Source organism: Pteronotus mesoamericanus, unplaced genomic scaffold (genome assembly GCF_021234165.1).
Source record: "Pteronotus mesoamericanus isolate MK-2021 breed Mesoamerican mustached bat unplaced genomic scaffold, CSHL_Meso_final contig_32, whole genome shotgun sequence".
In the NCBI taxonomy this organism is placed as follows: domain Eukaryota; kingdom Metazoa; phylum Chordata; class Mammalia; order Chiroptera; family Mormoopidae; genus Pteronotus; species Pteronotus mesoamericanus.
Window position 1 is genome coordinate 6,965,851 of NW_026555134.1, and position 26,123 is coordinate 6,991,973.

Here is a 26,123-nt window from a genome sequence, read left to right on the forward strand (position 1 = left end):
CCTGTTGTGCACATCAGGAAGAACTCACCAAATGATTTGTCACAGTATGACAGGAATCAGCTGTTTCCAGTTTTTCAGAAATAATCTATCATCATCCACTGTCCTACTAGTATCCAATGTCATATATCTTAGATTTTTGGTATAGCAGCATTCCACTCCCAGTACTAATTTATATATGAGCAGGGAAAGGCAGCTAACATTTACTGTGTTTTTACAACAGGAAGGCCACTTTGTTAATGAGCATAATATAGATTATCTCATTTAATCCTGCCAACATCAGCACTATGAGAAAATTGATGCACAGAATGATTAAGTAATTTGTCCTAAGACATCCAGCTGGTAAATTATCAAGGGAGATTTAAACCACTTCAAACCTCTGAATCCAAATCTCTATTGCCTCTTGGGTTTCTGGCGACTTTACTAATGATATTCCCTTGTTACTTAGCTGGTGGCATAAAGATTTCACTAGTTACCTCATCCTTCTGTTGAAAGGGCCTAGATAAGAGCAATTACCTAGGTCTTGTCAGGACCAATCAATCTATTTCTGTCTAGAAGGGAGCCTTTTGGCACTGTGTCAATACTCATTCACAAAGTATTCAAGAAATGTTTACTGAATGAATGAATCCAGTTTTGAATTTGTTAACTAAAAATGACTTTTTAACTACCCATGAAGGAGTAAGAGAGATTGTCTCAAAATCATCTCAAGTGCTCACTTGGAAACCCTGTGCATTGCAATTTGGTGACTAGGAAAGAGAAACCCCGGAGAAAATGGAGTAGGGAGGTGAGAGGTGGAAGGTGGAGAGGATTATTCTGTAAGAAAAGAGGGCAAGGTGCTTGATTCAAATAGATGAATCTCTTTGGATAGACACTTCCAACTTAAGTCCATAAGGAATGGTCAAAAAATCCAAGGGGAAGAGAGACTAAAATTTGAGACCCTCAGGGCGATTATTCCAAAATTTTTATTAGCGCTCCACCTTCACTCTAAAATGCTCAGATTTTGGAGAAAGTGACGCTGGAGATCACCTGGGTCGCCTTGTTGACTATTCCAGAATAGTGCCTATAGTTGTGTTTAAAAAAAGGTGGGGGGAAGGCAGTATTTTACACAACAGTGGTCCGACGGGTAAAATGCACTTTCTGTGTCGCCAGAGGCCAGCCAGGTAACAACCAGCGCACGAAAGCTCCGTGCAGCAAGCACCAGGCTGATAGCCCTTTTGGGATCTTGCTGCAAAAACCAAAGTAACTGCCAGATAGCACTCATGGATTAGAATCGCTGAGATCTTCCGGGCCTCACCCGCTACTACCCCCCAACACCTCCCGGCAAGATCTCCGACTCCAAGTATATGCCTAGAGGGACACTTCCTTGTGGCGATTCCCAGCTGCCAGGTCAAGAGCCGTACCCGCTTTGAATTGATTCAGGCACTGGCTCGGATCTGCAGTTCCCCCGCGCCGCGCCCCGGCCACCCGGTGCTCGCGCAGGCGGCGATTACCAGGACTGGGCGGCGCGCAGGGCCCGCCAGCTATAGGCTGCGGCGTGGGGCGGGAGGGGGTGTGGCCAGGCAAACACGCCTCCGCCCCCGCGCCGACCGGAGCTTTTCGGGCGCGAGAGTGGGGGGGAACGGTCCCTCTGCGGGTAGACTTGGATTGTTTTGCCACCCGCCCTGGGTCGTTCAGGACCCAGGCTCGCCACGTTGCCTCGAGCCCAGGAGTTTTGGCGGCGCTTTCCCGGCACTGCACTCGAGAAACCAGACTCATCGGGGAGAGGGGGAGGGGGAAGAGGAAGGAGGGTGGGAGTCAACTAAGGTGAAGTTTCGAGAGAGATTAAAGAGGCAGTCCTAGACGTGGGTCTTTGGTTGTGCTAAACTTCAATTACTGAAGAAGGTGCTTGGTGCTACGGTATCAGAGACATGAATTACGCACGGTTCCTTACCGCGACGAGCCAAGCAAGAAGGTCTTCTCCCATCCGAGTCTTGAGTGAGTGCTGGGGCAGTGTCCCTCCTCCTGGGATGGGGGTGGAGGGGGGGATCTTCGCAGATCTCTGTGGGTGGTGCCTGCAGTCACCCCTTGGTTGCAATCGTTCATTCAACTGTGAAAGTTCACTGAGAGCCAGTCCGTGTATGCAGACATACCCTTGGGCTGGAACCGAAGGCGGGAAAAGAGCAACAATATAGAACTAGCTGTCGCAGGACACAGCCTTGGAAGAGACAGGGTGTGCTGTATAGGAAGGCTCTTCCCAGAACCTAAGAAGGGGTGAGATACCTGGTGCAGACTATGCTGAGTGAGTGGTGTGGCTTGTCAAGCAGGCTGAGGCTACGTGGAGCAGGGTTTTCTGTTATTGTGGCCCTTTGCTTATCTTCCTGGTCACTCTGCCTTCTTAGTTGGACACCTCCATTCCTTAGTTCCTCCACCAGTGAGGTAGATCCAGGCAAAGTTATTTTATGTTTATCTAGATTAGCATCCTATCACTTGACAGTTGTATTGACCGCAACGCAACATACTGAGTAATTGATTGCTCTTTAGGGAAATCGTCAGTGCAAGTGTCACTTCTCTTCCTTATTTATTGTAGCTGACTTGCTGGCCACGGCGCCTAAATCAGTCATCTCCTTGGCTGCTGGATCACCAAATCCGAACTTGTTTCCTTTTAAGACTGCTGTTATCACCACAGAAAATGGAAAGATCATCCAATTTGATGGCGAGATAATGAAGAAAGCACTTCAGTATTCTCAATCTTCTGGGTAACTCATTTGCATGAACAGTTATTGTAAAGGCCGCTGATAAGTGGCTTGTCTTTTTATTTTTTTTTAATGGGTATTCCACAGTTAGGAAGGTTTGGGGAAGAGTTTTCAAAGAATTAAGAGCAACAGGATATTGAATGCTTAAACCTCACACTCCTCAGGGACTTCTCATCCTTACATGACTGGGGGTGTCTGAAAGCTTCTGGAAGAAAGTACTATATTGAGCTGAGACTGAAAAAAATGAGACGATCGCTGGGTGAAGAAGCAGGTTAGGAGACAGGAGAAAAAGGATGACCCAGAAAGCAGCATTTTAAGTCCCGGGGCAATTTCCTAAGAATTAGCCTCCCTTCCTAGCTATGCAAGCATGTCGCTTTCAGTTCAAATGTCTTTAATTCTTAAAGGCAGGCTAGACCACCTACATTAAGATTTTCCTTAGCTGATCTTCTAATGATAAAGGATAATTATATTGCCTATAAATTATACTTTATTAAAGCTTTCTCTGTTCTGTGATGGAAAACTATATTGAAATATAATACAGGTTATATATACATAAATTATATGTAATATATACATAGGCTTTTCCTTCCATGATACAAAGAACTTTAAGGGCTTGAACTTCTAGGTAGCTTATGAAATTTTCCTAAAGAGAACAAAGAATTGATTCTTAAGTGAGTACCCCATAGTAAAATGAAGACTGTAGGTTTTTTGAATAAGAAAGATGTAGATTCAAATATCTACATCTTTATGCTGATTGACTTTATGTGAATTTGTTAATCTCTAAGTCTGTTGTCTTTTCTTGTAATAGGGATGTTAATATTGGCAAAAGGTGTTTGAGGATTTTGATATTGAATGTATAAAGTATCATATAGCTACCATTTAATTCCTGTCTATTATTATGATTTTTATGACTATAAATTTGAAAATATATTTTATGCTTTAGAATCCCAGAGCTGTTGTCCTGGCTAAAACAGTTACAAATAAAACTGCATAATCCTCCCACCCTCCATTATCCACCCAGCCAAGGACAAATGGATATATGTGTCACAACTGGCAGCCAAGATGGTCTTTGTAAGGTAAGGCTGAAGGGAAAGGGTACCCCACATTAAAAATCAAATATGTTCATAAATACATTCATCTCTCACTGACAAAGAGAATCATGTTTTGTGAATTACTAATAGTCTTTCTTGTCTTTACCTAGAATAATAAACAGAGAACTTAAAGACATTCACCAACCTGATTTTCCTTACACACACAGATCCTGTAGTCAGTGACCCAGGGTTATGAGTCATTCAAATAGGATTCCCATTAAAGGAGCACTCAGCTCCTCCCAGAAGCTTTAGAGAGCACTGCTTAATTCTCTCTGACTCAAAGATTCAGGTTACATTTTGTTTTATGTGGTTTTAGTTATGAAATTTCAATATAAGTTTTTTAGAAGGCATATCCTGATACTCTTTAAGTGATGTGATTCCTTTGTCTTTCTACTTATGTAATCACCTGCTCACTACTGCTTGTATCTTGTCTTTTCTCTGAGTTCTCTCTCACCCACTCTCTCTCCCTCCTTCCATCCCTCCCTCCCGGGTTCCAGGAACTTCACAGATGTAACCACCAAAAGAGACTCTTCCTGTGGTACTCAGTCTCGTCTGTTTTTTTTCTCTTCTCTTTCATGATGAATTAGTCCTGGGTAAAGATTCCCTGTCTTCAGTCTTTACATCTAGATTAAAATATGACTCTTATTTATCTTAAACCAGAGTAGCTTCCTTTTTCTTCTTTTTTAAATGCAAATGTTAAAGCTGTAATCTGGTTAACTTTAATGAATTTTAGTTAAATTATTACAGAATAATTGAAGGAATAAGAATCTTGATAATTTTTCTTCCATTTTTTTAATTTAATTAGGAAAAATAAAAGGATTAGCTACTGTTAGAGTTTTTGCTTGAAGGGAAATATCTTTAATCCCATCAACTAATATAAGAGTTCTCATCCATGAAATTCTTTTCTTAGGAAGGTATACTGTGAATTTTTTTTTTTTCAGAAAGATGTTCAAGACAGTTTCCTCTTTATCTGTTACAACATCAGTCATATCAAAAAAGAAAGATAGCATAGATGGCCAAATATATCAATAACTCACTCATAGGTATGCTCATTACAGAGCCCTTTGTGGGAATCTGGTTTAATACCTCTTCACTTTGTTCTCCAGGATAGATGTTATTTTAGGCTCCTGTGTTTCTATAGCTGTTAAAAAGCGCTGCCAGATAATAAACAGCCCTCCTCCTCATTTAGGATATTTGACATTCTCATGTCCCCTAACTGACATGTAAAATGTATGTAACTAAGTTTTCTTTTGATCTATTGGCAGTGCACATGCCACCCAAGTAATTTGGTCCTAGATATCATATAAAGCCTGGATCAATACTGTTTGTCCTAAAATGCTGAAGCTCATAAGGAAAATGTCGAGGGAACATCCGAGGCCAAATCAGTAAACGAAAGTTAAATCTTCTATCTCAATCAATAGCAGCCTTACTGTTTGTCAAGAGATGTAGGTTGTTAAAAAGATGGGAAGGAAAGGCTTGAACTGGAGATTGTGAAAAAACACAAGGCAAGAGAGGATGACTTGCCTTGATGGATGTGGCTCAGTTGGTTGGGTGTCATCTCACAAAGCGAAAGGTCACTGGTTAGACTGCAGGTCAGAGCATAGGTCTGGGTTCAGTTCCCAGTCAGGGTGTGTGTCAGAGGCAACCAATCAATCCAATCAATGTTTCTCTCTCACACAGACATTTCACTCCCTCTCTTTCTCCATCCCTTTCCATCTCTCTCAAAATAAGTAAATAAAATCTTTTTAAGAAAAGAAAAGAAAGTATTATTCTGTGACTTATGGAAGATTTTGTCACTAATAGATCCATTTGATTAGGCCGGAAAGATCTATTGCCTGGTTCACTGATGTCAGTAGACATCCTGTTGTCCGCAAACTCTCCTAAGATTTGTCGAGCCTTGGCTTACTTGACCTCTAAAGATCCTTTAACACTGCTGACTTCCCCCATCCTTTCTGAAACGCTGCCCTGTCTGGCGCCCTGGGCGGCCCCCCTCCAGCCTACCCTCCCCGCTCCCGAGGCAGTGCCCCTCTACTCGGCCGGCATGTATTGGAGCTCCTCAGGCTCAGGCCTTGAGCCTCTGCTCCCCTGAATCTGTACACTCTCCCAGGGCGCCTCCGTTCACACCCATGCGATCGGTCACAAACTGGTAGCTTCCAGGCTCCTTCTGCGTCCATTTGTCCATCTGTCCACCTGACATCATCACAAGAAATTTTGAAAGCAGTTCAAAACACTTGGCATCTTCTGCCTCAGAGAGCGACAACCTTTTGGGTCTGCCTTTCAGTGAATGGCACCACTCGCACCAGCCATCGAGTTCCATGGCCAAAAACCCAGGAGTCACTCTCGATACCTCCTCGTCCTCATGCTCCTATAGACCATGATTATCTTTTATGGGTTTTGAGTTCCTAAGTACCTCTCAGCTCTCCTGTCCAACTCCATCACTGTCCTAGTTCAGACCACACATATCTGTCCCGAATAATCGTAAAAACCGCCCAGACTTTCCACACGTATTCCCATTCATCTTTAATTTTTTCAGTATACAGTCGAAATGATCTTCTCAAAATGCGTATCTGACCATGTGATGCCCCCTCCCCACGCTCTACTTAAAACCCTCACTGGCCTCACTTGGCCCAGTGCTGCATGGTGTGGTTGCAGCGCGCTTTTGTCTGCTCTCTCCCCACTCTCCTCTTTACACACCGATCCAAGCCACAGAATCCTTTCAGTTTCTCAAAATGTACCTATTGTCAACACTCCCCCATCTCATTGCTTCCTAAGAGAAATCTCTGAATGCCCTAAGTTTCCTGAATGCCCAAGTCCTTTTATGATGAGCTCTTATAATATTGTGCATCTATACTTACTAGCGTTCATCACTGGTTTTAAATATACATTTATTTGAGTAATAGTTTAATTACTGTCTAGCTTTCCTGGTGGACTAGTACCTCCATGAGGGTAAAAACTGGTGATTATATTCACCACTTGCCTTCTACAGGACTGGCTTATAGCAGATATTTAATACATTCTCAAAGAAGAAATAAAAGGATAAAATGAATTTTGGGAGCCAAACCAGTTATGTTACTTTTCATGTAACCCTGAGGTTGGCTAAGTATGCCTTGAGAGGCAAATCCAGCCTTCATCTCATTTTGTAAATAGAGTTTTATCAGAATTCAGCCACACTCACTGGTTTACATACTGGGATGGGCAAAATCAGGTTTATAGTTGTATGGAAAAAAGACATGTAGGTTATGATTATAATAATAATAATAATAAAGGGATAAACTTTTACGTACTCACAACTGTAAATCTACTTTTGCCTACCCCTGTACTGTTTATGGTTCTCACTACAGAGGCAGAGATAAGTAGTTGAAATGGAGACACTATGGCCCATAGAATACGTGCTATCAAACAGTTTACAGAATATTTGCCAACTCATAATCTATAATCCTAGTGAGCTAAAACTAAAAGCAGGAGGCGGAGGGGATTGTGGGGTTTTAAGAATGGAAACAATACTATCCAAGCTAACCTATGCTTCTTTTGTTAGGTATTTGAAATGATCATTAATCGTGGAGATAACATCCTCTTAAATGAACCTATTTATTCAGGAACACTTGCAGCTGTGAGTATACATTTCTATAAAAGGCAACTCTCTTCCTTATAATAAATAAGAAGAAACCAATTATACCTCTAGAGTTATCTGTCCTCTGAAAACTAAAATAGCATCTCTCATCTGTAAACAGGAGAATCTTAAATGATATGTGAAAGCTATGTTAAATATACCCTTTACTTTGTACATTTCTTGCTACCAAATTTAAATGAATAGGTGCTAAAATTAGGTTGTACAAAATCATGTCCAGTTTCCTTAAGATTTCACTTGAAATGTGACAATTTACAAAAATTTATTTTTTCATTGCCATCTGTAATTATCATATGCCTAATTATAATCATGTTCGATGTCAATTTAATTTAACTGTAATCTAATAGGGTATAATTAGGACTGTCCACTCCAGTGTTAAATTAATGGGACTATAATAACCAGAAAGAGGAAACTGACCATCTGGCTCTGCTGTGTATTGGTCAGAACATACCATTGAGAATTAGGTTTGTTTGGGGCACAATACTTTAGGGTAGGTATGTATTCAAGCTGGAGCAGTCGAATAAGAGTAATCAGAGTGAATAGGAAGCTGAAAATCATACTATATCATGAATGACTTTAGATACTGTGATTATTTTCCACAAAAAACGGAAGACTCAATGAATATGAGAACTGTCTTCAAACACATAAAAGTTAGCATGTGACAGGAGAATTAGATTTGTTTGTGCGTGTCCTTAGCTTGAACGACTTGGAACCAAAGGCTAGAAACTATAGGGAAACAATTTCAACTCAATATAACAACTTCCTAACCATCAGTCTTGCCTGACTGCTCCTTAAGAAGGTAAAGCACTGCCCATCACTGCAGGTGCTCTTGATTGCCACCTAATACAAATATTGCAAAATTAATTCCAGCCTAAAGTAGGGGAGTTGAATGAGATGACCTTTATGCTCTATTGATTCTAATTTCATTGATTTTCTTTTTATTCAAATTTAAAATGATCTTTATAAAAATCAATATATAGCCCTGACTCATGTGGCTCAGTTAGTTGAGAGTTATACTGCAAAGCAAAAGGTCTCTGGTTCAATTCCCAGTCAAGGTATTTGCATGGGTTGCAGTTTCAGTCCCCGGTTGGGGTGCATGTGAGAGGCAACTGATCAATATTTCTGTCTCACAGAAATGTTTCTCTCCCTGTCTTTCTCCCTCCCTTCCCATGTTTCTAAAAAATAAATAAATAAAAATTTTAAAAACTTTCTTAAAAATCAATATATAAAGCAATTAGCTAGTGTTGATGAAAATTATATTTCTCAACATTCCTAAGGAGAGAAAAAATGGATATTAAAAAAATTTTTTTCCAAAGAACAATCTGAAAAGATAATTAAAAAACAGTTATTCCAATGAAATAGACTTGAGAGTCCAGAAGTAAACCCATACATCTGTGGCCAGGTGATTTTGACAAGGGTGCCAAAACCATTCAATAGGAAAAGAACAGTCTCTTCAACAAATTGTGATGGGAAAACTGGATTTCCACATGAAAAAGAAAGAAAATGGACCCTTACGTCACATGATATAAAATTTTAACTCAAAATGAATCAAAGACTTAAATGTAAGAGCTAAAACTATAAACCGATAAAAGAAAACATAAGGGCAAATCCTGACCTTGCATTTTGCACTAAATTCTTGATTATGACAGTAAAAATACAAGGAACAACAACAAATATAAATAGATCATTGGACTTCATTAAAAAATTAAAACTCTTAAGCATCAAAGGACCTTATGAATAAAGTAAAAAGACAGCCTAAAGAATAGGAGAAAATATTTGCAAATCATATATCTGATAAGGCCTTAATATCCAGAATATATAAAGACCCATCACTCAACAACAAAAGACAAACACGCAAATTTAAAAATAGACAAAGACTTGAATAGACATTTCTCCAAAGAAGATATACAAATGGCCAATAAGCACATGAAAAGATACTCAACATCATTAGTCATCAGAGAAATGAAAATCAAAACTACAGGGAGACACTACTCACACATACTAGGATGGCTTTTTTTTTTAAATGAGACATAGCAATTATTGGTGAATATGTGGAGCTATTGGAACTCTTGTACATTGTTAGTGGAAATGTACAATGGTACAGCTACTGTGGAAAACAATTTTTCAGTTCCTCAAAATTTTAAACACAGAATTACCATGTTTGATTCACCAATTCCACTCCTGGTGTACATCCAAAAACAAATGAAAACTGGGACTCAAACAGAAACACACACGTTCACTGCACCATTATTCACAATAGCCAAAAGGCGGGAGCAGCCCAAGTATACATAAACAGGTGAATAAATAAACAAAATGTAGCATATATGTACAAAGAATATTATTCAGCTATAAAAGGAACAAAGTTCTGATACATGCTATAACACGGATAAACCTTGAAAACATGCCACCTGAAGGAAGCCAGGCACAAAAGACAAATATTGTATGAAATACCTAAAATAGGTAAATTCATAGAGGCAGAGGTAGAATAGACATAACCAGCGTCTGGGGGAGGGAGCGGTGGGGAATTACTGCTTAATGAGTACAGAGTTTCTTCCCTCTGGGGGCATGAAAAGTTTCTGGAAGTTGATGGTGATGATGGGTACACACATCGACATGTAATTAATGCCATTGAATTATACACTTTTAAATGGCCAATTTTTTTTATATAGACTTTACCACAGTTAAAAAAAATTAAGTAAAACAATTGCTTTATCCTAATGATTTGACACATTATTATTTCCCTAAACTCCTAAGAGTTTATAGGAACTTAAGATTACATAGTGCCTATAAATATAAAATTTGTGTCTACATGAACAGCATGCATGCACACACAGAAAACATTCTACATACCCAGACGGAAACTGTGTGCCAAGCCATGAGGAAATATGCTAATAAGTAAGATGTGTTTATTTTGTGGCCCAATATAAATTTGTTTTGTTCATAGTAAGACATTTTATTTTTTATTAAATTTATTTGGGTGATACTGGTTAATAACTCACTACTCAAGTTTCGAGTGTAAAATTCTATAATACACCATCTGTATATTGTATGGTGTGCTCACCACCCAAACTCTAAGCTCCTTCCATCAAAGACCATTTAAACTTGTCATAAGTAGGGTCTGGATTATCCCCACTTAGTGAATAATTCTACACTGGACTGCTAAAGAAAATGTTTGCTTATCCTTTGAAATTTTTTTTTTCTGAGAACCTCATTCAATTACTGCTATTCCTTAAATTTTTTAATTTCTGATTTTTTTAGTATGTGTTTTCATCCAAGAATAAGATCCCACAGTATTTTTATAAAACCATGTCTGTAAGCAAGGCCACTACTTTCCAGTTCAGCTTTAGCAGTTGGTAAAACATTGAATCCACACTCCTTGGTAAGCTGCTGCCCTGAGCCCCCTCGGTGCCCCGGCACACCCTGGTTTTCCTGGCCTCCCTCCCAAGACCGCCCGAAACGTCCCATGACACAGAACTGATGCTGACACGGCAGGGAGCCTCCAGGACCCCCTTCCAGCCTGCGGGTGTATCTGATGTACCCATTGCTACACTACTTTTTAAATATTTTTGAATGTCACCTCTATAACTATTATTTATAGTCACCTGTAACTATTTTATATATTAGCATAACAGATACTTTATAGAATTACTCTGTCAAAAAAAAATGTATGAATAAATACCTACTTTATGAACCATTTCTAATTACACTTATGATAATAATTCGATCAGAAGAGGCTGGGTTGTGCTGTACAGCAAGTGACCCCTGTATCTCCGTGGCTGTCAGCTACAAAGGCTTTTTTCTCCCCCACACTACACGTCTACTGCAAGGCAACTGTAGCTGTGTTTCCTGTCATTTTCACCCCAAGCCCCAAGCTGACAGAAGCAGTCTCTTTCTGGGACAGTGCGAGTCTTAGAGCAGAGACGAAAAAGAGAAATAGGGAAGAGCAAGCTGGATTTTAAAGCTTCTTCTTGGAAAGAACATGCACCCCTTCTCTCAGTTTATTGGCCAGAGCAAGACACAGAGTGAAGCCTGGCACACTGGAGCAAGGAAGCGTAATCCTTCCTCTGGAAACTGATGGGATATTTTTGGATGATAATGGAATCTGCCCCAGGGCACCAACAGGATTAATATACAAGCCAAACCCTCTGGAGGTAGACCTGAGTGCTGGTTATATGTTTAAGGGAATCAAGGGTAACGTTCTCAGTGTAAGAATCAATGACACGTTTTGTAATCAGGTATGAATCTTCGGCTTTCTTTTTTCCTATGTGCTCCACAGCTACAGCCACTCGGCTGTAACATTATTAATGTTTCCAGCGATGAACATGGGATTATTCCAGAGTCCCTCAAAGAAATACTTTCCCAATGGAAACCAGAAGATTCAAAGGACCCCAAGAAAAACACCCCTAAATTTCTCTATACCGTCCCAAATGGCAACAACCCTACTGGAAACTCATTAGCAAGTAGCCGCAAGAAGGAAATCTATGAGGTATTTTAAAAGACAGTGTTAATGTGGCTGGCTATGTTCTTGGTTTGTTGTTGACTTTTTAGAAGAGTACTATGTAAGTTCCCTTTCTTATTATCTTCTTGTTTTCAAGGAAGATAAACTTTCATAAGAGGAAGCCATCTATGCCAAGGGTCCCAATAAATTTAAACACAAGAAATGACTACATCCTTTGTTAACTATGAGGTTTCTCTTTCCCTTTAATTGATATTTTCATAAAAAGAAATAGCATCCTTGGTCTGATGTTAAGTTTTATGAGGTCATTTAATATTTGACCACCAAGTTTAATTTTCATTATTTTGTATTTGTACTTTCAACTTGTCTCTTCTCTTTCTTACTCTTTGTCATTTCAGCTTACAAAGAAATTCTTTGAAAATGAGAGGCATATTCCTTTTGTTAAGTCTATTTTAGGTACCTGACAATGATGCTTAAGCTTTTCACCATAAACATTTTTTTAAAGTATCAAACAAATATGGAGCTATTCAGAAATCTTTGAAAAATAAGAGAAATATGCTTTTTGTAAAGTCTTTTTTATGTACCCAGCTGTGATCCCTAGCCTTTCACTACAGTTTTTCAAAATAAGTAGCAAGCCCTTGTTAAAATAATATAGAATTTAATCATTGCAGTGGAATCATAAGATTCCAAAGTTCCTTTTATACAATATGTATATAATCAAAATATTGTCTGATTCTTATTTTTCACATACTCCTGACTCCGTCCTGAATTTCCCTGATTCACACACTCCCTAGACACCCTTACCCAGCTCTGTGGCTGTGGACTGCATTCTGTAATGGGATTGCCTGAACTCCAGACTTCTCTACCCAACGTCCATCTCCAACATCCAACGTAAACGCCTGACAGGCATTTCAACCCTGACGTGGCCACGCAGAACTTCTGATTTTGGCCAGTCACACCCCAGACCTCTCATCCACAACCGCTTACATTCTTCATCTCCATACATCGTGCCAGGCTGATCAATCACCTTTTATTCCACTCTTTCCCTCCCTCGGCCTCCCGCTTCCAATCCATTCTGTGGATTTACCAACAAATTTATCCAAATCCGTCCATTTCCCCCCAACCACTACTATCACCGTCTTTTTGGACACCGCCTCCTTCCCTCCCTGGTCTGCAAGGACGTCCCTTCATCAGACCCCCGCTGCCCCCCGCTCTTGATGTCCAGCTATTCTTCACACAGCAGCCACCCAGGTCCATGATGAACATAAATGTAAAGCCAGTCTCACGGTCCTCCTGCTTCCAGTCCTCCGGTGGCTTCCACTTGCAGTTAAAGTGAAATCCGAAATTTTGTACCTGCCTGGCAGAGGCTCTTATCGTTGTTGTGGCAGCCCGCCTGCAGCACTCACTCTGGGCTTCTCTGTAACCCTCACACACGCAGTGCTTGTGTCTCACCTGAGGGCCTCTGCTCTACGCTCATCCCTCAGTCTAGAAGCTTCTTCCCTGATATTTGCACAACTGGCTCTCTCCTGTCATTCTGAGATCTTTGATACCTTGTAAGAAAGGGCTTCCCAGTGATTCAACCCAAAAGAGCTACTCTGTTTCTTTTTCTCAGACAGCACCCTGTTTAACATTTTGCCCAGCTCTTAAGTCCCCTATCTAATATTTTTTCTGCTCATTATCCAATGGCTTATGTGTATTCTCGTTCCCACTAGAATGTAAGTTCCATGAGAACAAGAGCCTTCACAGCCTCATCTCTTTATCTTCATTAGCCAATAAGCCCCTCAATAGCTTTTTGAATGAATGAGTACAAAGTATAATTCCAAATGCTTTTAACTTTATATAGCTCTTAATAAATAAATGGACTACTTTAACCTTTTTAGCTTGCAAGAAAATATGATTTCCTCATAATAGAAGATGATCCCTACTATTTTCTCCAGTTCAGCAAGGTAAGTGATCATGTGAATTTATTTCACAGTTAGAAGATAAATTGTTGCAAGTTCTTGCCCTGCATTTGATTTGAGCCTGGCTGCTAATCCACTTTTACCTTGGAATTAAATAAATGATTGTTAATCTGCTACCACTTCAACTTTTAGTCTTTTAGTTTTATTACAGAATTTAGTACTTTTCATTTCTGGTATTACAGCTCTTTCTAGAAATTACTTACCTTAAAAATAGTAGCTGGCTTTCTGTACCACACATCTGAAGAAAAGAGAAAGTCAGGGCTAATGGTCTTAAGCTCCAGTTCCTAGTGTGTAGTTCCTTAGGGTACCAGGGATCTGAAGTGGGTTTCTTCTTGGGTGTCAGCTACAGTCTCTTGGTAGCGGCTGACTGGGATGACGTCTGGAGAGGATTTGGAAGCTGTCTTCAGGCTGAAAGAGGAGAAGGGCTGTGCTCAATGAGAGATGTCCCTGTGGACATAAGGCGTTCCTGGCAGCAGGACACACAGTTCCCACCCCTGCCATGAAGGTGCTGGATCGCACCTGCAGAGCAAGGGGCTTTAGACTCCTGGACGGGTACCACTTCTCACAGTCACTTTTTCCTAATGTGCACTAGGAGTGAGGCATGCTCCCAATGCCTGGGTTTTCAAAATCAAATGCTTTATTTGCTCTCAGGGCTGCTGAGAACATGTAGTTGGATTCGGTTCCTTCCTTAAATCTACAGAAAAGGAAAACTCTTGATTTTTCTGTATGTATTCCCTCTCAGCATGGCCATGGCCCCCTTCCTTGTCTGCATCTACTTGTTAAGTAAATACTGAAGTCAGTAGTTCATGTTGACTGAATGTCTCACCTTTAGTCTCATTTTTATCTTCTTCATTCTGTGAGGCAGCACTCTCTCTGTTAACAATCCTGAATGCTGCTGGTCCTCTTTGCTTATATCTTATCCAACCTCAGTTTTCTTGAATCCTTTCTCTCAGTCTGCTCATCTTGGATTTCAACGCTTGGGGCAAGGAGGGCCTAAATTCATAATAATGGCATCTGGAGAAAATGAGTAAACCCTTGTTTGTAATGGCACAAAAGTCATGAAGACAGGCATGTACTAATAGAAGAACAGCATCTCTGTTTTTATTCCATTTTAAAGGGTTGAGATACCGGTAATGGGAAAGATGGTTGTGCTACTGTTATTCAAATCTATGCCCTTTCCGGTCTCTATGGGAGGTAACTACACAGTCACTAACCGAGTTCTCAAACCAATAGTATTTATTTTTTCCACTCCAAGCCCTGGGCACCATCATTTCTTTCCATGGACATTGATGGACGCGTCATCAGAGCTGACTCTTTCTCCAAAATCCTGTCTGCTGGGTAAGGCCCTGTGTCTCTAACTCAAGGCTAGACCTAAAAGAGACAGAAACTGTGCCTCAGTATCTTTTAGTCCAAGCAATTCTTCTCATTTAAGATGCCTGTATCCTACTTGCCTTAAAATACCAGTTAAATTACTAATTTGAATATGGGCCTTTTCTCTCTGTCATCTCCCATCATCAAAGGAACCTGGACATTAATATAGAAATGTAGAGGAACAGATCAGATTTTTGGTTTCATAGATAAAAGAGCACATGTAGGAATTCTTGTTTTAAATGTACACTTAAATTTAAATTTGGTAAATAAGTAGAAGTTATCTTTATTAGAATGTTTTAATTGTCTAGGTCTATTTGCCCCAGGTCGCAACTCTCTTCCTAGTGACGTCAGGAGAGACGGACCGTTGCTTACACAGGAGTGCTATTGTGCTTTTCTCTTTTTTTGTGTAGGTTGAGAATAGGGTTTATAACTGGTCCAAAACCCTTGATAGAGAGAATTGTTTTACACACACAAGTCTCAACATTGCACACCAGCACTTTTACACAGGTAAGGACAATTTAGGAAATAGAAAAAAAAATTAATTAGATAAGAATAGAAAATAGATGTTGGCAAGTAAGATTGATTTAAGGTGGCCGGGAGGGAAATCACTGGTATTGAATCTCTAGTTCCAATATACACTGAATTTAAAAACCTGACACTGTGCATGCTTACCCTATCAGACAAATGAAAGTTGAATTAACCTGGTGTTATTTTGTAGCATAGACTAAACCTGAGAATCAGGCTGTCTTATTCATCTGGCATCCCTAGCGTCTAGCCCAGGAACCCACAACAACTGCTGAACTGAACATAATGGAACCGAGCTTGATGAAGTAATGGAACTTGAGCTTCTTTGTCTTAAAACCTATAATGAGAACAAGATGGCAAGCCTGCCTAGGGACTCATCATCTTCACCAAACACACACTCACCTTCCTACAAACAGTGGGTGGTGTGTATTGTAACTAAAATAAAGTTAATTTTGGAGGACGTATACATTTTCTCACAAGCTTTGAGGAATTACTGGATCCATCCCTAATGTAATCTTGAGAATTAGATCTTAAGAATAGAATTGCTACCTAAGAACTCAAAATGCACAGAAATGTTTATGTGGAATAGGATATTTGTTTGATATTTTACATTCCATAAAGTGCTTTATGAAGTTGAGGACATTGTCCTTTCCTTTTTTTTTTTTTATCTGTTATCAACAAAAATTCACTATCCATTTACAACATCTAGAACTTCCATTTTAAATAGAAAAATATCCAAATATCCAAATTGGTGTTACAGAATCTCATATATTAAAACTACTCTCTATTTCTGTATTGAGGGGGTGCGGTGTGGTTATGAACGGCACAGACCCGGTGCTGGGCAGTCTGGCAGGACTCCAAACGCTGGGACTAGCTGTGTGCCCTCGAGAACGTTAATCTAACCCTTGTTCCTCAGTTTTCTCATCAGTAAAATAGAAATAATAACCTGCCTAATAAGATTATTACAAGATTAAATTAGCTACAATATATTAATATATTACAATAGTTTCTGGCACATAGCAAGTACTATGTAAATATTTGTCATTTTTATTATTGTCATTGTTATTAATTAACACTTATTCTAAATCACCAACTATGCAAAGCTTGGTTCAGCGTGTTATAGTTTCTTACGGTGGTTTATGTGTAATCAAGAGTGATTGGCAAAAAACACATTCTGGAGGGTAAACCATGACATTTGTTACCATCTTATCTCTTTCAGCTGATAGTGTCGCAGCTTCTTCACCAGTGGGGAGAGGAGGGCTTCCTGGCCCACATAGACAGGTATTATATTTTAGGTCCCATTGTTTACATAGAAATGGACTTTGCTTTATAATTTTCAATTTTTAATTATTCCACAATAAAGAGAAAAACATAATAGTAAAAAGTTTACCACAAAGTCAAATAAATATGCTCTATTCCCTTATCGAGCATCCATTTTAATCAAGATAGAAAACATTCTCATAGAGCCTCTTAGCTTCTGCAGTAAATGGATTAAACACATCCATTTCATTGTTTCCTTCTAGGGTTACTGATTACTACAGGAGGCAGAAGGATGCATTATTGGTAGCTGCAGATAAGTGGCTAACTGGTGAGTGGAACATATATCCCATCCTGTGATAAACAGTAGCACTGAGATGCGTGAGTGATAAACACTGCATAGTGTTGTTAATAACCCAGGGGGACAAGAAACGAGTCCAGGAGTATTCTCGTCAAGAAAAGATGACCCTAGAAATAGCCTCAGAAGTAACAGTCTGCAAATTCTGGCCCATTTCTACCTATCTCTGTTTTACCTGTCCACTGCAAAGGATCTGTGGTTTAAAAAAACAAACAAACAAAAAAACCAATTAGTCTAATAATCAACCAGAAGTAAGTTACTTCAAGTTAAATAACATCTATACTCAAAAGTTTTTAGAGTTATTTCAAACTTTTCCTCTAAATACAAGAGGAATTGTGAAACAAATGGCATACCCCTTTTCTAACTAGATGATACAAAGACAAAACAGTACAGTCTATAGGAGATTTCTCATTACAAATGATTTGCCTTTTAATCACTAACCTCATTTATCTGTCGAATACTATCTATTGCTAATTTGATTAAAGGATGGTTTATATTTAATTTTCTATTAAAGATTAAGAAAGTGAAATGAATTACATGGCTTTAATTATATCATTAAAAATGTCTTTGGTATAAATAGTAGTAAGAAAAAATAACAATTCCTTAATTCCTTAATACCTTGTTTCCTATGAAGTCTTCGTAAAAAATAGAATTATGATTTTGATAAAGAGTACTACTCTACCATTTTGTTCAATAGAGTTGAAGAAAAGGTTTTAATCAGCAGCAACTTTTTTTTAAAAAAAATAATTAAATTTGAAATAAATATCCTTCTTGATTTTTCTATCCTAATAATCAATGAAATATAATGCCTATGAATGCACCTGGAATTCCTGATTTTAATAATTTCTTTTCATAATTGATTACATTCTGATAAAAACTTTAATCCATTGGACTTCTACACCATTACATAAATGATAGGATTTATTGAAACACCGGAAGAATCCAGAAAAGTTGAATCCTCTTCTAAAACCAAAGATTCGTATTTGGCTTAGGTATGGTTCTAACTACATAAAGTAGGCACACACAGGAGATTTCTTGCACCAACCTTTGGCTGACCAAAATTGTAAATACGCATACATTGTGTCTCCCTCCCTCCCTTCCCCTCCTCTCACTTGCTTTTTGAAATAAAACTCAGGACATCAATTTTCAGGACTCATAAAATTATATTTTTAAAAAATGCTATCACCGAGGGAATTTTTATGGAAAATACTAGTTTACAGGTCCTGCAATTCTGTCATTAAGTGATATATGTAACATCAAAAATAGCTTCAGGAGATATTTATTCACTTCTTTTATTTGTAGGGTTGGCAGAGTGGCATGCTCCTACTGCTGGAATGTTTGTATGGATTAAAATTAAGGGCATTCATGATGCAAAAAAACTGATTGAAGAAAAAGCCATTAAGAAAGAGGTAAAAAGGGAGAGAGCTATGTTTTTTCTTTAACATGATTTCTTACTTAAATAAAAATGGAGCCCTGGCCAGTGTGGCTCTTGGAGCGCCAACCAGTAACTGAAATGTTGTGGGTTCAGTTCCCAGTTCATGCCCACGCCTAGGTTGCAGGTTTGCAGCCGAGGGAGCCTGCAGTCCTTGGTCCAGGTGCAGGCAATCCCTGGTCCCTACGAGAACGAGAGCAACCAATCAGTGCTTCGCTCTTGCACCCCTGTTTCTCTCTCTCCCTTCCTCTTCTCATTCCCTTCTCTCTAGAACCAATGAAAAAATGTCCTCCAATGAGGATTAATACAATAAAAAATGGAGAGAAATGTTTATCATTGTCCACCACCCTAACTCATGTTTTAATATCAGATATGTTATCTCATTATTAAAATCATAATACATTTTGGGGATCCATAATTATTATTTTGGTCTAAATTAATGAGAATACAGTCATTAATTTCAGCTACTGATTGGTTCAGTAGCTAAGAGCACAGTCTCTGGAGCCACATTCCTTGGGTTCGAATTCCAGCTCCCCGTTTACTGGGTGTGGCTTTGGGTAAGTCACCCTCCCTGAGTTTTACCTGTAAATTAGCAATAATGAGACTTCCTCCCTTACAAGGTTGCTATGATAATTGTGTTAATATGTATGACCCAGTTAGACTAGTAAATGCTCAATGGGTATTAGCCATTAGCGGTTAAAATAGAGGGTATTTCCCCCCAATTATGAAAGTAAAGCGTATCATGGTAGAAAACTTAGAAAATACAAGTGTAATGAAAAATTTTTAAATAGCCCATAATTTCACCACCCAGATTTTATGACCATTGGTGGTATATTTCCTGGAAGAGCTTGTATATATAGCTGGTATTTTGATTGTGCAATTATTTTCTATGGTTAAAATTACACAGAAAAGTTTCTGTTCTGCTTTTTTCACTTCAAATTAGCCCATGAGGATTTATTCTGTGTTTGTTTGTTTGTTTGTTTCCTCCTTGTGTATTTAAATAATAAATCTACTTAGATTTCATTCAGGGGCATTGATTAAGCTCAGAAATCCAAATATTTTTCTGTATAGCTTTCCAATTTACCAAATAAATCACCCTTTCTCCATTAACTAATTCCCTTAACATGTTTGTCAGTCTTCTGCAAAAACTAAGATCTATTTCTAGTATTAATTTTGTCTTGAAGCAATGGAATAGACTGTACAAAAGAACAGATTGTGCTGATGTTGGTGAGTAGCCTGCTAGTACATAAGAGATGAAGCAGGCTAAGGGTTAGGCCCGGTGACCGGCTGGACTCCAGGGCTAGCTCGGCTTCTCGGGAAGCTCCTTTATGCTCTCTAAGTGTCTCACTGGAGGGCAGAACACACGCTCTATGAAGTCTTCTAATCCTGGTAACAGCACACAGTAGGTACTTAATAAGTACTTAGCTGTTCTATTTCAAAGAAATACATTTTAGTATAACAAATCAATCTTATATTTTCTTTGCTTTTCTATCAATGCCATTATCTTCGAGAACATTTGGTAAGTGGCTATTTGTATGTATCTCTGAGCTAGGTGCTAAGGATATCGATTTCACATTTTACTGTAGTTTTTTGCAGTCCTCTTCATTTTTTCCATATATCCTGCTGCATGCACCTTTACTTTTTTCTAAATAATCAACTTTATCACCACCGCCTTAGCCCAGACTTTAGTTATCTTGCAGACATTTTTACCACTCCCTCCTTCTCTTAGAGCAAATTGCTTCTAGCACATCCCAAAACTTCTCTGCTATACTGGGAGAAATATATTTTTTTTTCACTTTATTGTTATTAAGGACACAAAAACCCATCTTCTGCCTTGAAACCTTTTCCCCAGAGTGCTCCAAATGCTTTCACTCCCTACTCATCTTACTTTAGCAGACGGTGCCCAGATTTATACCATGTAACAGCAAGCCGTTACTGCTTTTGAATGTCATGATCGTACTACATAACAATCTTGAAGCCTTTAACACAACGAAAGTTTATTCCAACTCACATGAAATTTTCACATGGGTGATCTGCAGGCAGCTGTGCTCCACACAATGATTCAGAGACCCCGGTTCCTTCCATCCCTTGTTCTTCAGCCTTCAACACACAGAGTCCACCTGGCTACAAAATGGAAAGAGCATGGTGGATCCCACAGAGGAAGCATTTCATGGGTCAGGCCTCGAAGTGGCACACGTGACTTCACATCCATTGGCTAGGAGGCAGTCGTATGCCCACACAGCATTAGGCCGAGGCTGGGGAATCGAATGTTTGTCTACGTCCAGGAAGCAGAGGACATGCACGCGCAACAGTGAGCCCTCTGCCAGGATGCTCATTAAGAGTGACAGTGGTTCTCACCACTGCGTCTTGATGTTATTCCTTCACCTTATGTATTACATTTTTACCTTTCTTCAGTTCTTTGAGGGGGATAATTTTCTTCCCATCTCAGGGCTTTTACACTCTGTATCTTCTCCCTAAAATACACTTCTCCTACTTCCCCTACTTTTTGCTTGGCCAACTCCTACCTGTCTTTCAGAACCCAGTCTAAAAGTCATTTCCAAATTTGATAACATAAGAATGGTATCTCATTGTTTGAACTTACATTACTTTTCTGGTTAGGTTACACATTTACCATTTTTATTTCTTTTGTAAGCTTCCCTTTGCTCATTAAAGCTAGAATTCTGATGTTTTTCCTCTCAGTTTCTGTAAATTCTTTATATGTGGAGAAGATGTTGCATTTGCCATACTTATTGTAAACATTTTTTCCAATTTCTCTGCTTTTAGTTTTGTTTATTGTATGATATATGGAATTTGTATGTAATTTTTTTCTTGTGATTTGATTAATTGCCTTTAATTTTTAAAAGTCCTTCCCCATTCTGAGATATGATTTACCTATATTTTCTTTCGGTTTTTTTAAGGGGATGTCACTTATTTTCCATAAACTCTTTTAGATACTAATGGTTCCTGGAAGTGCTTTCTACGTTGATAAATCAGCTCCTAGCCCTTACTTTAGAGCATCCTTCTCGTTGGCTTCTCCAGAACAAATGGATATCGTAAGTACAGTATTTTCTTCAGAGTAACATTAAATATCAATTTTATTTCTTGGTTCATGAATTTATTTTGTGAATTACAGTATGCTTTAATGTCTTCTTGGGTTTCTGAAAAACAAGTATTAGTTGAAAAGTCATGAACTACTATTAAAAGACATATTTAACTTTGTTGCTAGACTTCTATATACAAGTGAAGAGACTGAATTGGAGTTTAATTTTATTGTTTTCACAAATAGTTTTCAGGCCAACTGAACAGCATTCATTGATTGCCAGTATGCTGTGAAGAAACTCTCCTTCCTTTCTAGGATTAACATAAGCCAGAAGTACAAATTGAAGCCAGCAGTCTCTTTCATTGAGGACAAAAATATCAGCCAGTCAAAGAGAATAATAATATTCTCAAATTAATCACAAAGTCTAGCTTTAACCAAAATAACAAGAAACAAAGAAATGAGTTCCTAAGAACTGTGTGTCCGGGGATCCAAAGAGAAGACCCATCAATTGAACGGTGCCATTAATTTTAAGATGAATTCATACTTATATTTGCAGGTGGACTGGTTCTTTGTGGGTTCTTTATTTACTTGTTTTCTTATGTCACTAAATATGCTTTACATAAGTTGTTTTTCATTTTTATATAATAGAGTTGGACAACTGAAACTATATAGAATGCATATACACAGGTGAGAGAGTATATGAAAAAATGAAATGTGGTATGGCGAACAAGGAGAGCCACAACCTTAGGGGCTACATGAACAGCGACAGAAAACCCCTGGCGTCTAACAGGCCGGTACCTGCACAGGCCGTGACACTGGCGGACACTGGCGGCGACCGACCACGATAAAGCTGACGTTGAACTTGGTTTTTCACCGCCTTATCTCGGCCCTAGATGGGCATTCTTTGTTTGAATTTTTAAAGTTCTGACAAACTTTTGCTAAGTAACATCCAGATTTCATTAATTCTTATCTATTTTCTATTTTAGGCCTTCCAGAGATTAGCCGAACTTATAAGAGAATCTTTATGAAGACATCAAACTCTTTGTAGTACTGATGGGTTTCGTAGATAAATTGTTTCTGTGTTTTAACAGCAAGAAATAATCATTGGTGTTAGTCTTACAGAATGGATTGCATCAAACATGTCATAGCTCTAGTAATTCAACTAGACAACTTTTAAGGCACCCTTAAATCAACCAGATTGCCAAAACATATTTATAATCCACTTATACCTTTTGATAAATTTTCAACCTGCAAAAAGTTATTTTAATTGTGAATTTTATTGTAAAGAATTTTGTAGTTGCTTTGTAATTTCCCATAAATTTCCTTTGAAATTAACATTTATAGTAAATTATTTTGAAAATTTAAGAAAATAAGTCCAAAATGGTATACAATGTAATTTTTTTCTTTTTAGTAAAGTTTAATGAAAACTTATTGCAAAAATTGTTAGAATTTGACCATCATAAATGATTTCAGTAAGAGTACCACAGATGGTATGTTATGCTATAAAAATCCATTTAAAATAAAATTCTGAAATTAAACATACCTAAAGGCATCAGACCTATTCATTCTAAGTAAGAAGAAGAGATTGGGAGTTAGAAAAATTTACTGCAGTGCTTTTTCATAATAGTACACAACATACAAAAATACATTCTTATTAGTTATGTTAATTTTAATCTACTACACTCCTTTAAGGTATTTATGATATACTACTTTGATGATTTTATTTCTCACCTTTTAAGAGGTTTCTTTTTCCCATCTGATTACTAATGTATGCATAGTTTTAAATTTTCAAACAATCCAGGAAATACAAGGAATAAAGTAAAAGCAGCCACTTACTGTCTCACCCCCCCCAAGATAATTGCTGTCAGCATTTATCATTCATCATTTTAGATATTTTTCTATGCATATTCATGTAACATGTGCCATAAAATAGGATCTCATTATGGTAGCGTATCATAAATACCCTGTATTCATTTTTTACTGCTGTGTAAAAAAATTTACATTGTTCTAAGATCTAGTAATTGTAAAGTTATAAGTTCCTTTAAGGAATTAGGAAATATGTCATTGTCATTTATACCATCCTTTGTGTATATCAACATCTGTATCATAGTGATTATTCTCCCAGCATCTGGATGAGATGTTACATCTTCCAGCAGTTAAAGTTTTTGAACAAAACCTCACCTCATAGTTCAAATCAGCTGGCTCAAAGCCCAAATCCAGTTTCTCTAAGGCAACTGGTAGCTCTTTAGGAGAGTAAAGACACAGAGCTGAGAAGAGGGGAGAGGGAGAACCTGAGAAGAGAGGGAAGTGTAAATTAGAGAGAGTAATGAAAGTAAACTAAGCCTTCTACTTGCTTTTTCAGGAGTTTTCAGCAATAACCGAAGTTGCTTAGCCTGTATTATATAAATGAGTGCCTTGTTTTGTTTGTAAGTCACCAACGTAGGATAGATAGTTGATTTATAATCCTCAGCTTTCAAGTAGGAGGTTGCCTGGAACCACAGTGTATAGGAATCTGTTTATTTCAAGTGAAACAGTAAAGAAAGGCAGAGGACACAGGCTGCCCCTTGTTACTCAATATCCATTTTTGTCCATGGAGATTCCGTTTCCTGACACTTTAAAGCTCTAGAAAACCGGAGCCTCACTTGTTGTCATTGCCACTATAAATTTCCCCAACCTTTTAAAAAAGCCATTGGGCAGTATAGAGACACATTAAAATGTGTACGTTATTTAACAATGTATGAGATCCTGTGGACTGCCTCAGTTAGCACCAACTCTGGTCTCCTTGTGTCTTTGAGCACTGTAAAAGTGAAATGCTACATCTGCAGATGCCCTTGCAGGTCCAGTTCCAGGGATGATCTAAGTTCCTACATACAGAACTGAGTTAAAAGGGGATCCAGGCAGGACGCAAGGCCTCTGTTTGCTGGAGTAGCTACAGCAGCCTGATTTTACAGCAAGCAGCTTCTCGGTGGTTTCTGCTTCTGCAGGAATGAAATTCTGGGGCTAGAAATTGTCCCTGGAATCTCCTCCTACTTTTCCAGCCATTCCAACAATTTTGGAAACCAGAGAATACATAATAAATTCTTTTCACTTACACCAGCTAGAGTAGTTTTCATTATCTGCAACTGAAGGTCAAGGGGGCCGGGTGAGCCGAAGTCTCCCAAGACTTCTCCAGCCTGGAGGTTCCCCAAAAAGACTTCTGGAGAGGGGCTCTCTTCCTTGTGTTGTATTCCTAGCGCCTCTCCCAGTAACTGCACATGGTATGGTTGGCACTTAATTAACATTTATTGAACTCATTACCTTACTTGCTCTTCTTTACTGAAGTCATGATGATTATATCCCTCTATCAAATACGAAGTTAGGGTTAATGAACACACACTAATTAAAGGGGAGTAACGCTCCAGAAGCTTCACATGTTCAGAGGACCCATGGGGGCGTTTCCGCCCCCAGATGATTTTTATCATGTCAGTGCACTCAATTTCTAGACCATGCGATTGCAAAGTCTGCCTGGCAATGAAGGGGGTCTTCACAGTACAAAGGGGAAGAAAACAAGGATTAAAAAGCAGATTAGGCAATATAGATGAGGCAAAAAGTCTTATGTTGGGGAATTTTCTAGCTACTGATGACAGGCACATATAGTAATGTCTTCTAAGGCTAACAAATAACAATAACGAAACTAAGTCCTTTTCATGCATTACCTAATTTAATGCTCAAAACAACTGGAAGCAGAATTATTAGCCCTATTTTACAAATGAGGAAACTGAGGTTCTGGGATGGCCTGAGTAACGGGTGACCTGCGGGCTGTGCTTAGGGTCAGCCGGAGGAGTGGCGGACCGTGTGGACTGGGGTCCTGGGAGGGGACACAGCAGCATTGCCACCAGTATGTTGTGCAGCAGGGCTCAGAAAGAGAAGAGACGGATGGATAGAATTATGCAGGGAGTTCAGCAGCACTTAGCAACCTCTCGCTTACAGGAACTCAATTACTCAAGAGAAAAATGCCTAAATGGAACTTAGACTCTTTAGAAGACTCAGAAATATATAGCTACAGATTTGTTATCGATGGTCATCAAGAGGCAAGAATAAACATGAAAGGCTTATGGTTACGACAATTATTAGAACATTGAGCTTCAATAATTTGTAACAAGCTAGGAAATCTCATAAATCTGTAGGTAGAATTGCTTCAAATTGTACTACATCTCTATGCTGTAATGAAAAATGCAGTTTATTTGAAATGAAAAACGCAGTAACAAACCTTAACCAGCAGGTGTCAGGCTTACC

General features: G+C 38.7%; 1 protein-coding gene across 1 annotated transcript; it reads left to right on the forward strand.

Moving 5' to 3' along the window:
• Positions 1-1,582: 1,582 nt before the first annotated feature.
• Positions 1,583-23,432, forward strand: AADAT (aminoadipate aminotransferase). The gene is made up of 13 exons (XM_054576054.1): positions 1,583-1,971; positions 2,564-2,732; positions 3,673-3,805; positions 7,356-7,430; positions 11,725-11,934; positions 13,785-13,850; positions 15,121-15,203; positions 15,647-15,743; positions 16,981-17,042; positions 17,285-17,349; positions 18,679-18,785; positions 21,760-21,861; positions 22,835-23,432. Exons 1-13 carry the CDS (start codon positions 1,905-1,907, stop codon positions 22,874-22,876), a joined length of 1,278 nt encoding a protein of 425 aa, XP_054432029.1. The 5' UTR covers positions 1,583-1,904; the 3' UTR covers positions 22,877-23,432.
• The last annotated feature ends 2,691 nt before the right edge of the window (positions 23,433-26,123 follow it).

Excerpts from the sequence above, each read along its gene's own strand:
- AADAT (XM_054576054.1), top strand. The coding sequence starts at position 1,905 with ATGAATTACGCACGGTTCCTTACCGCGACGAGCCAAGCAAGAAGGTCT. Across the intron at positions 2,733-3,672 it reads CAGTATTCTCAATCTTCTGG|AATCCCAGAGCTGTTGTCCT; the intron begins GTAACTCATTTG and ends TTTATGCTTTAG. Across the intron at positions 3,806-7,355 it reads GCCAAGATGGTCTTTGTAAG|GTATTTGAAATGATCATTAA; the intron begins GTAAGGCTGAAG and ends TTCTTTTGTTAG.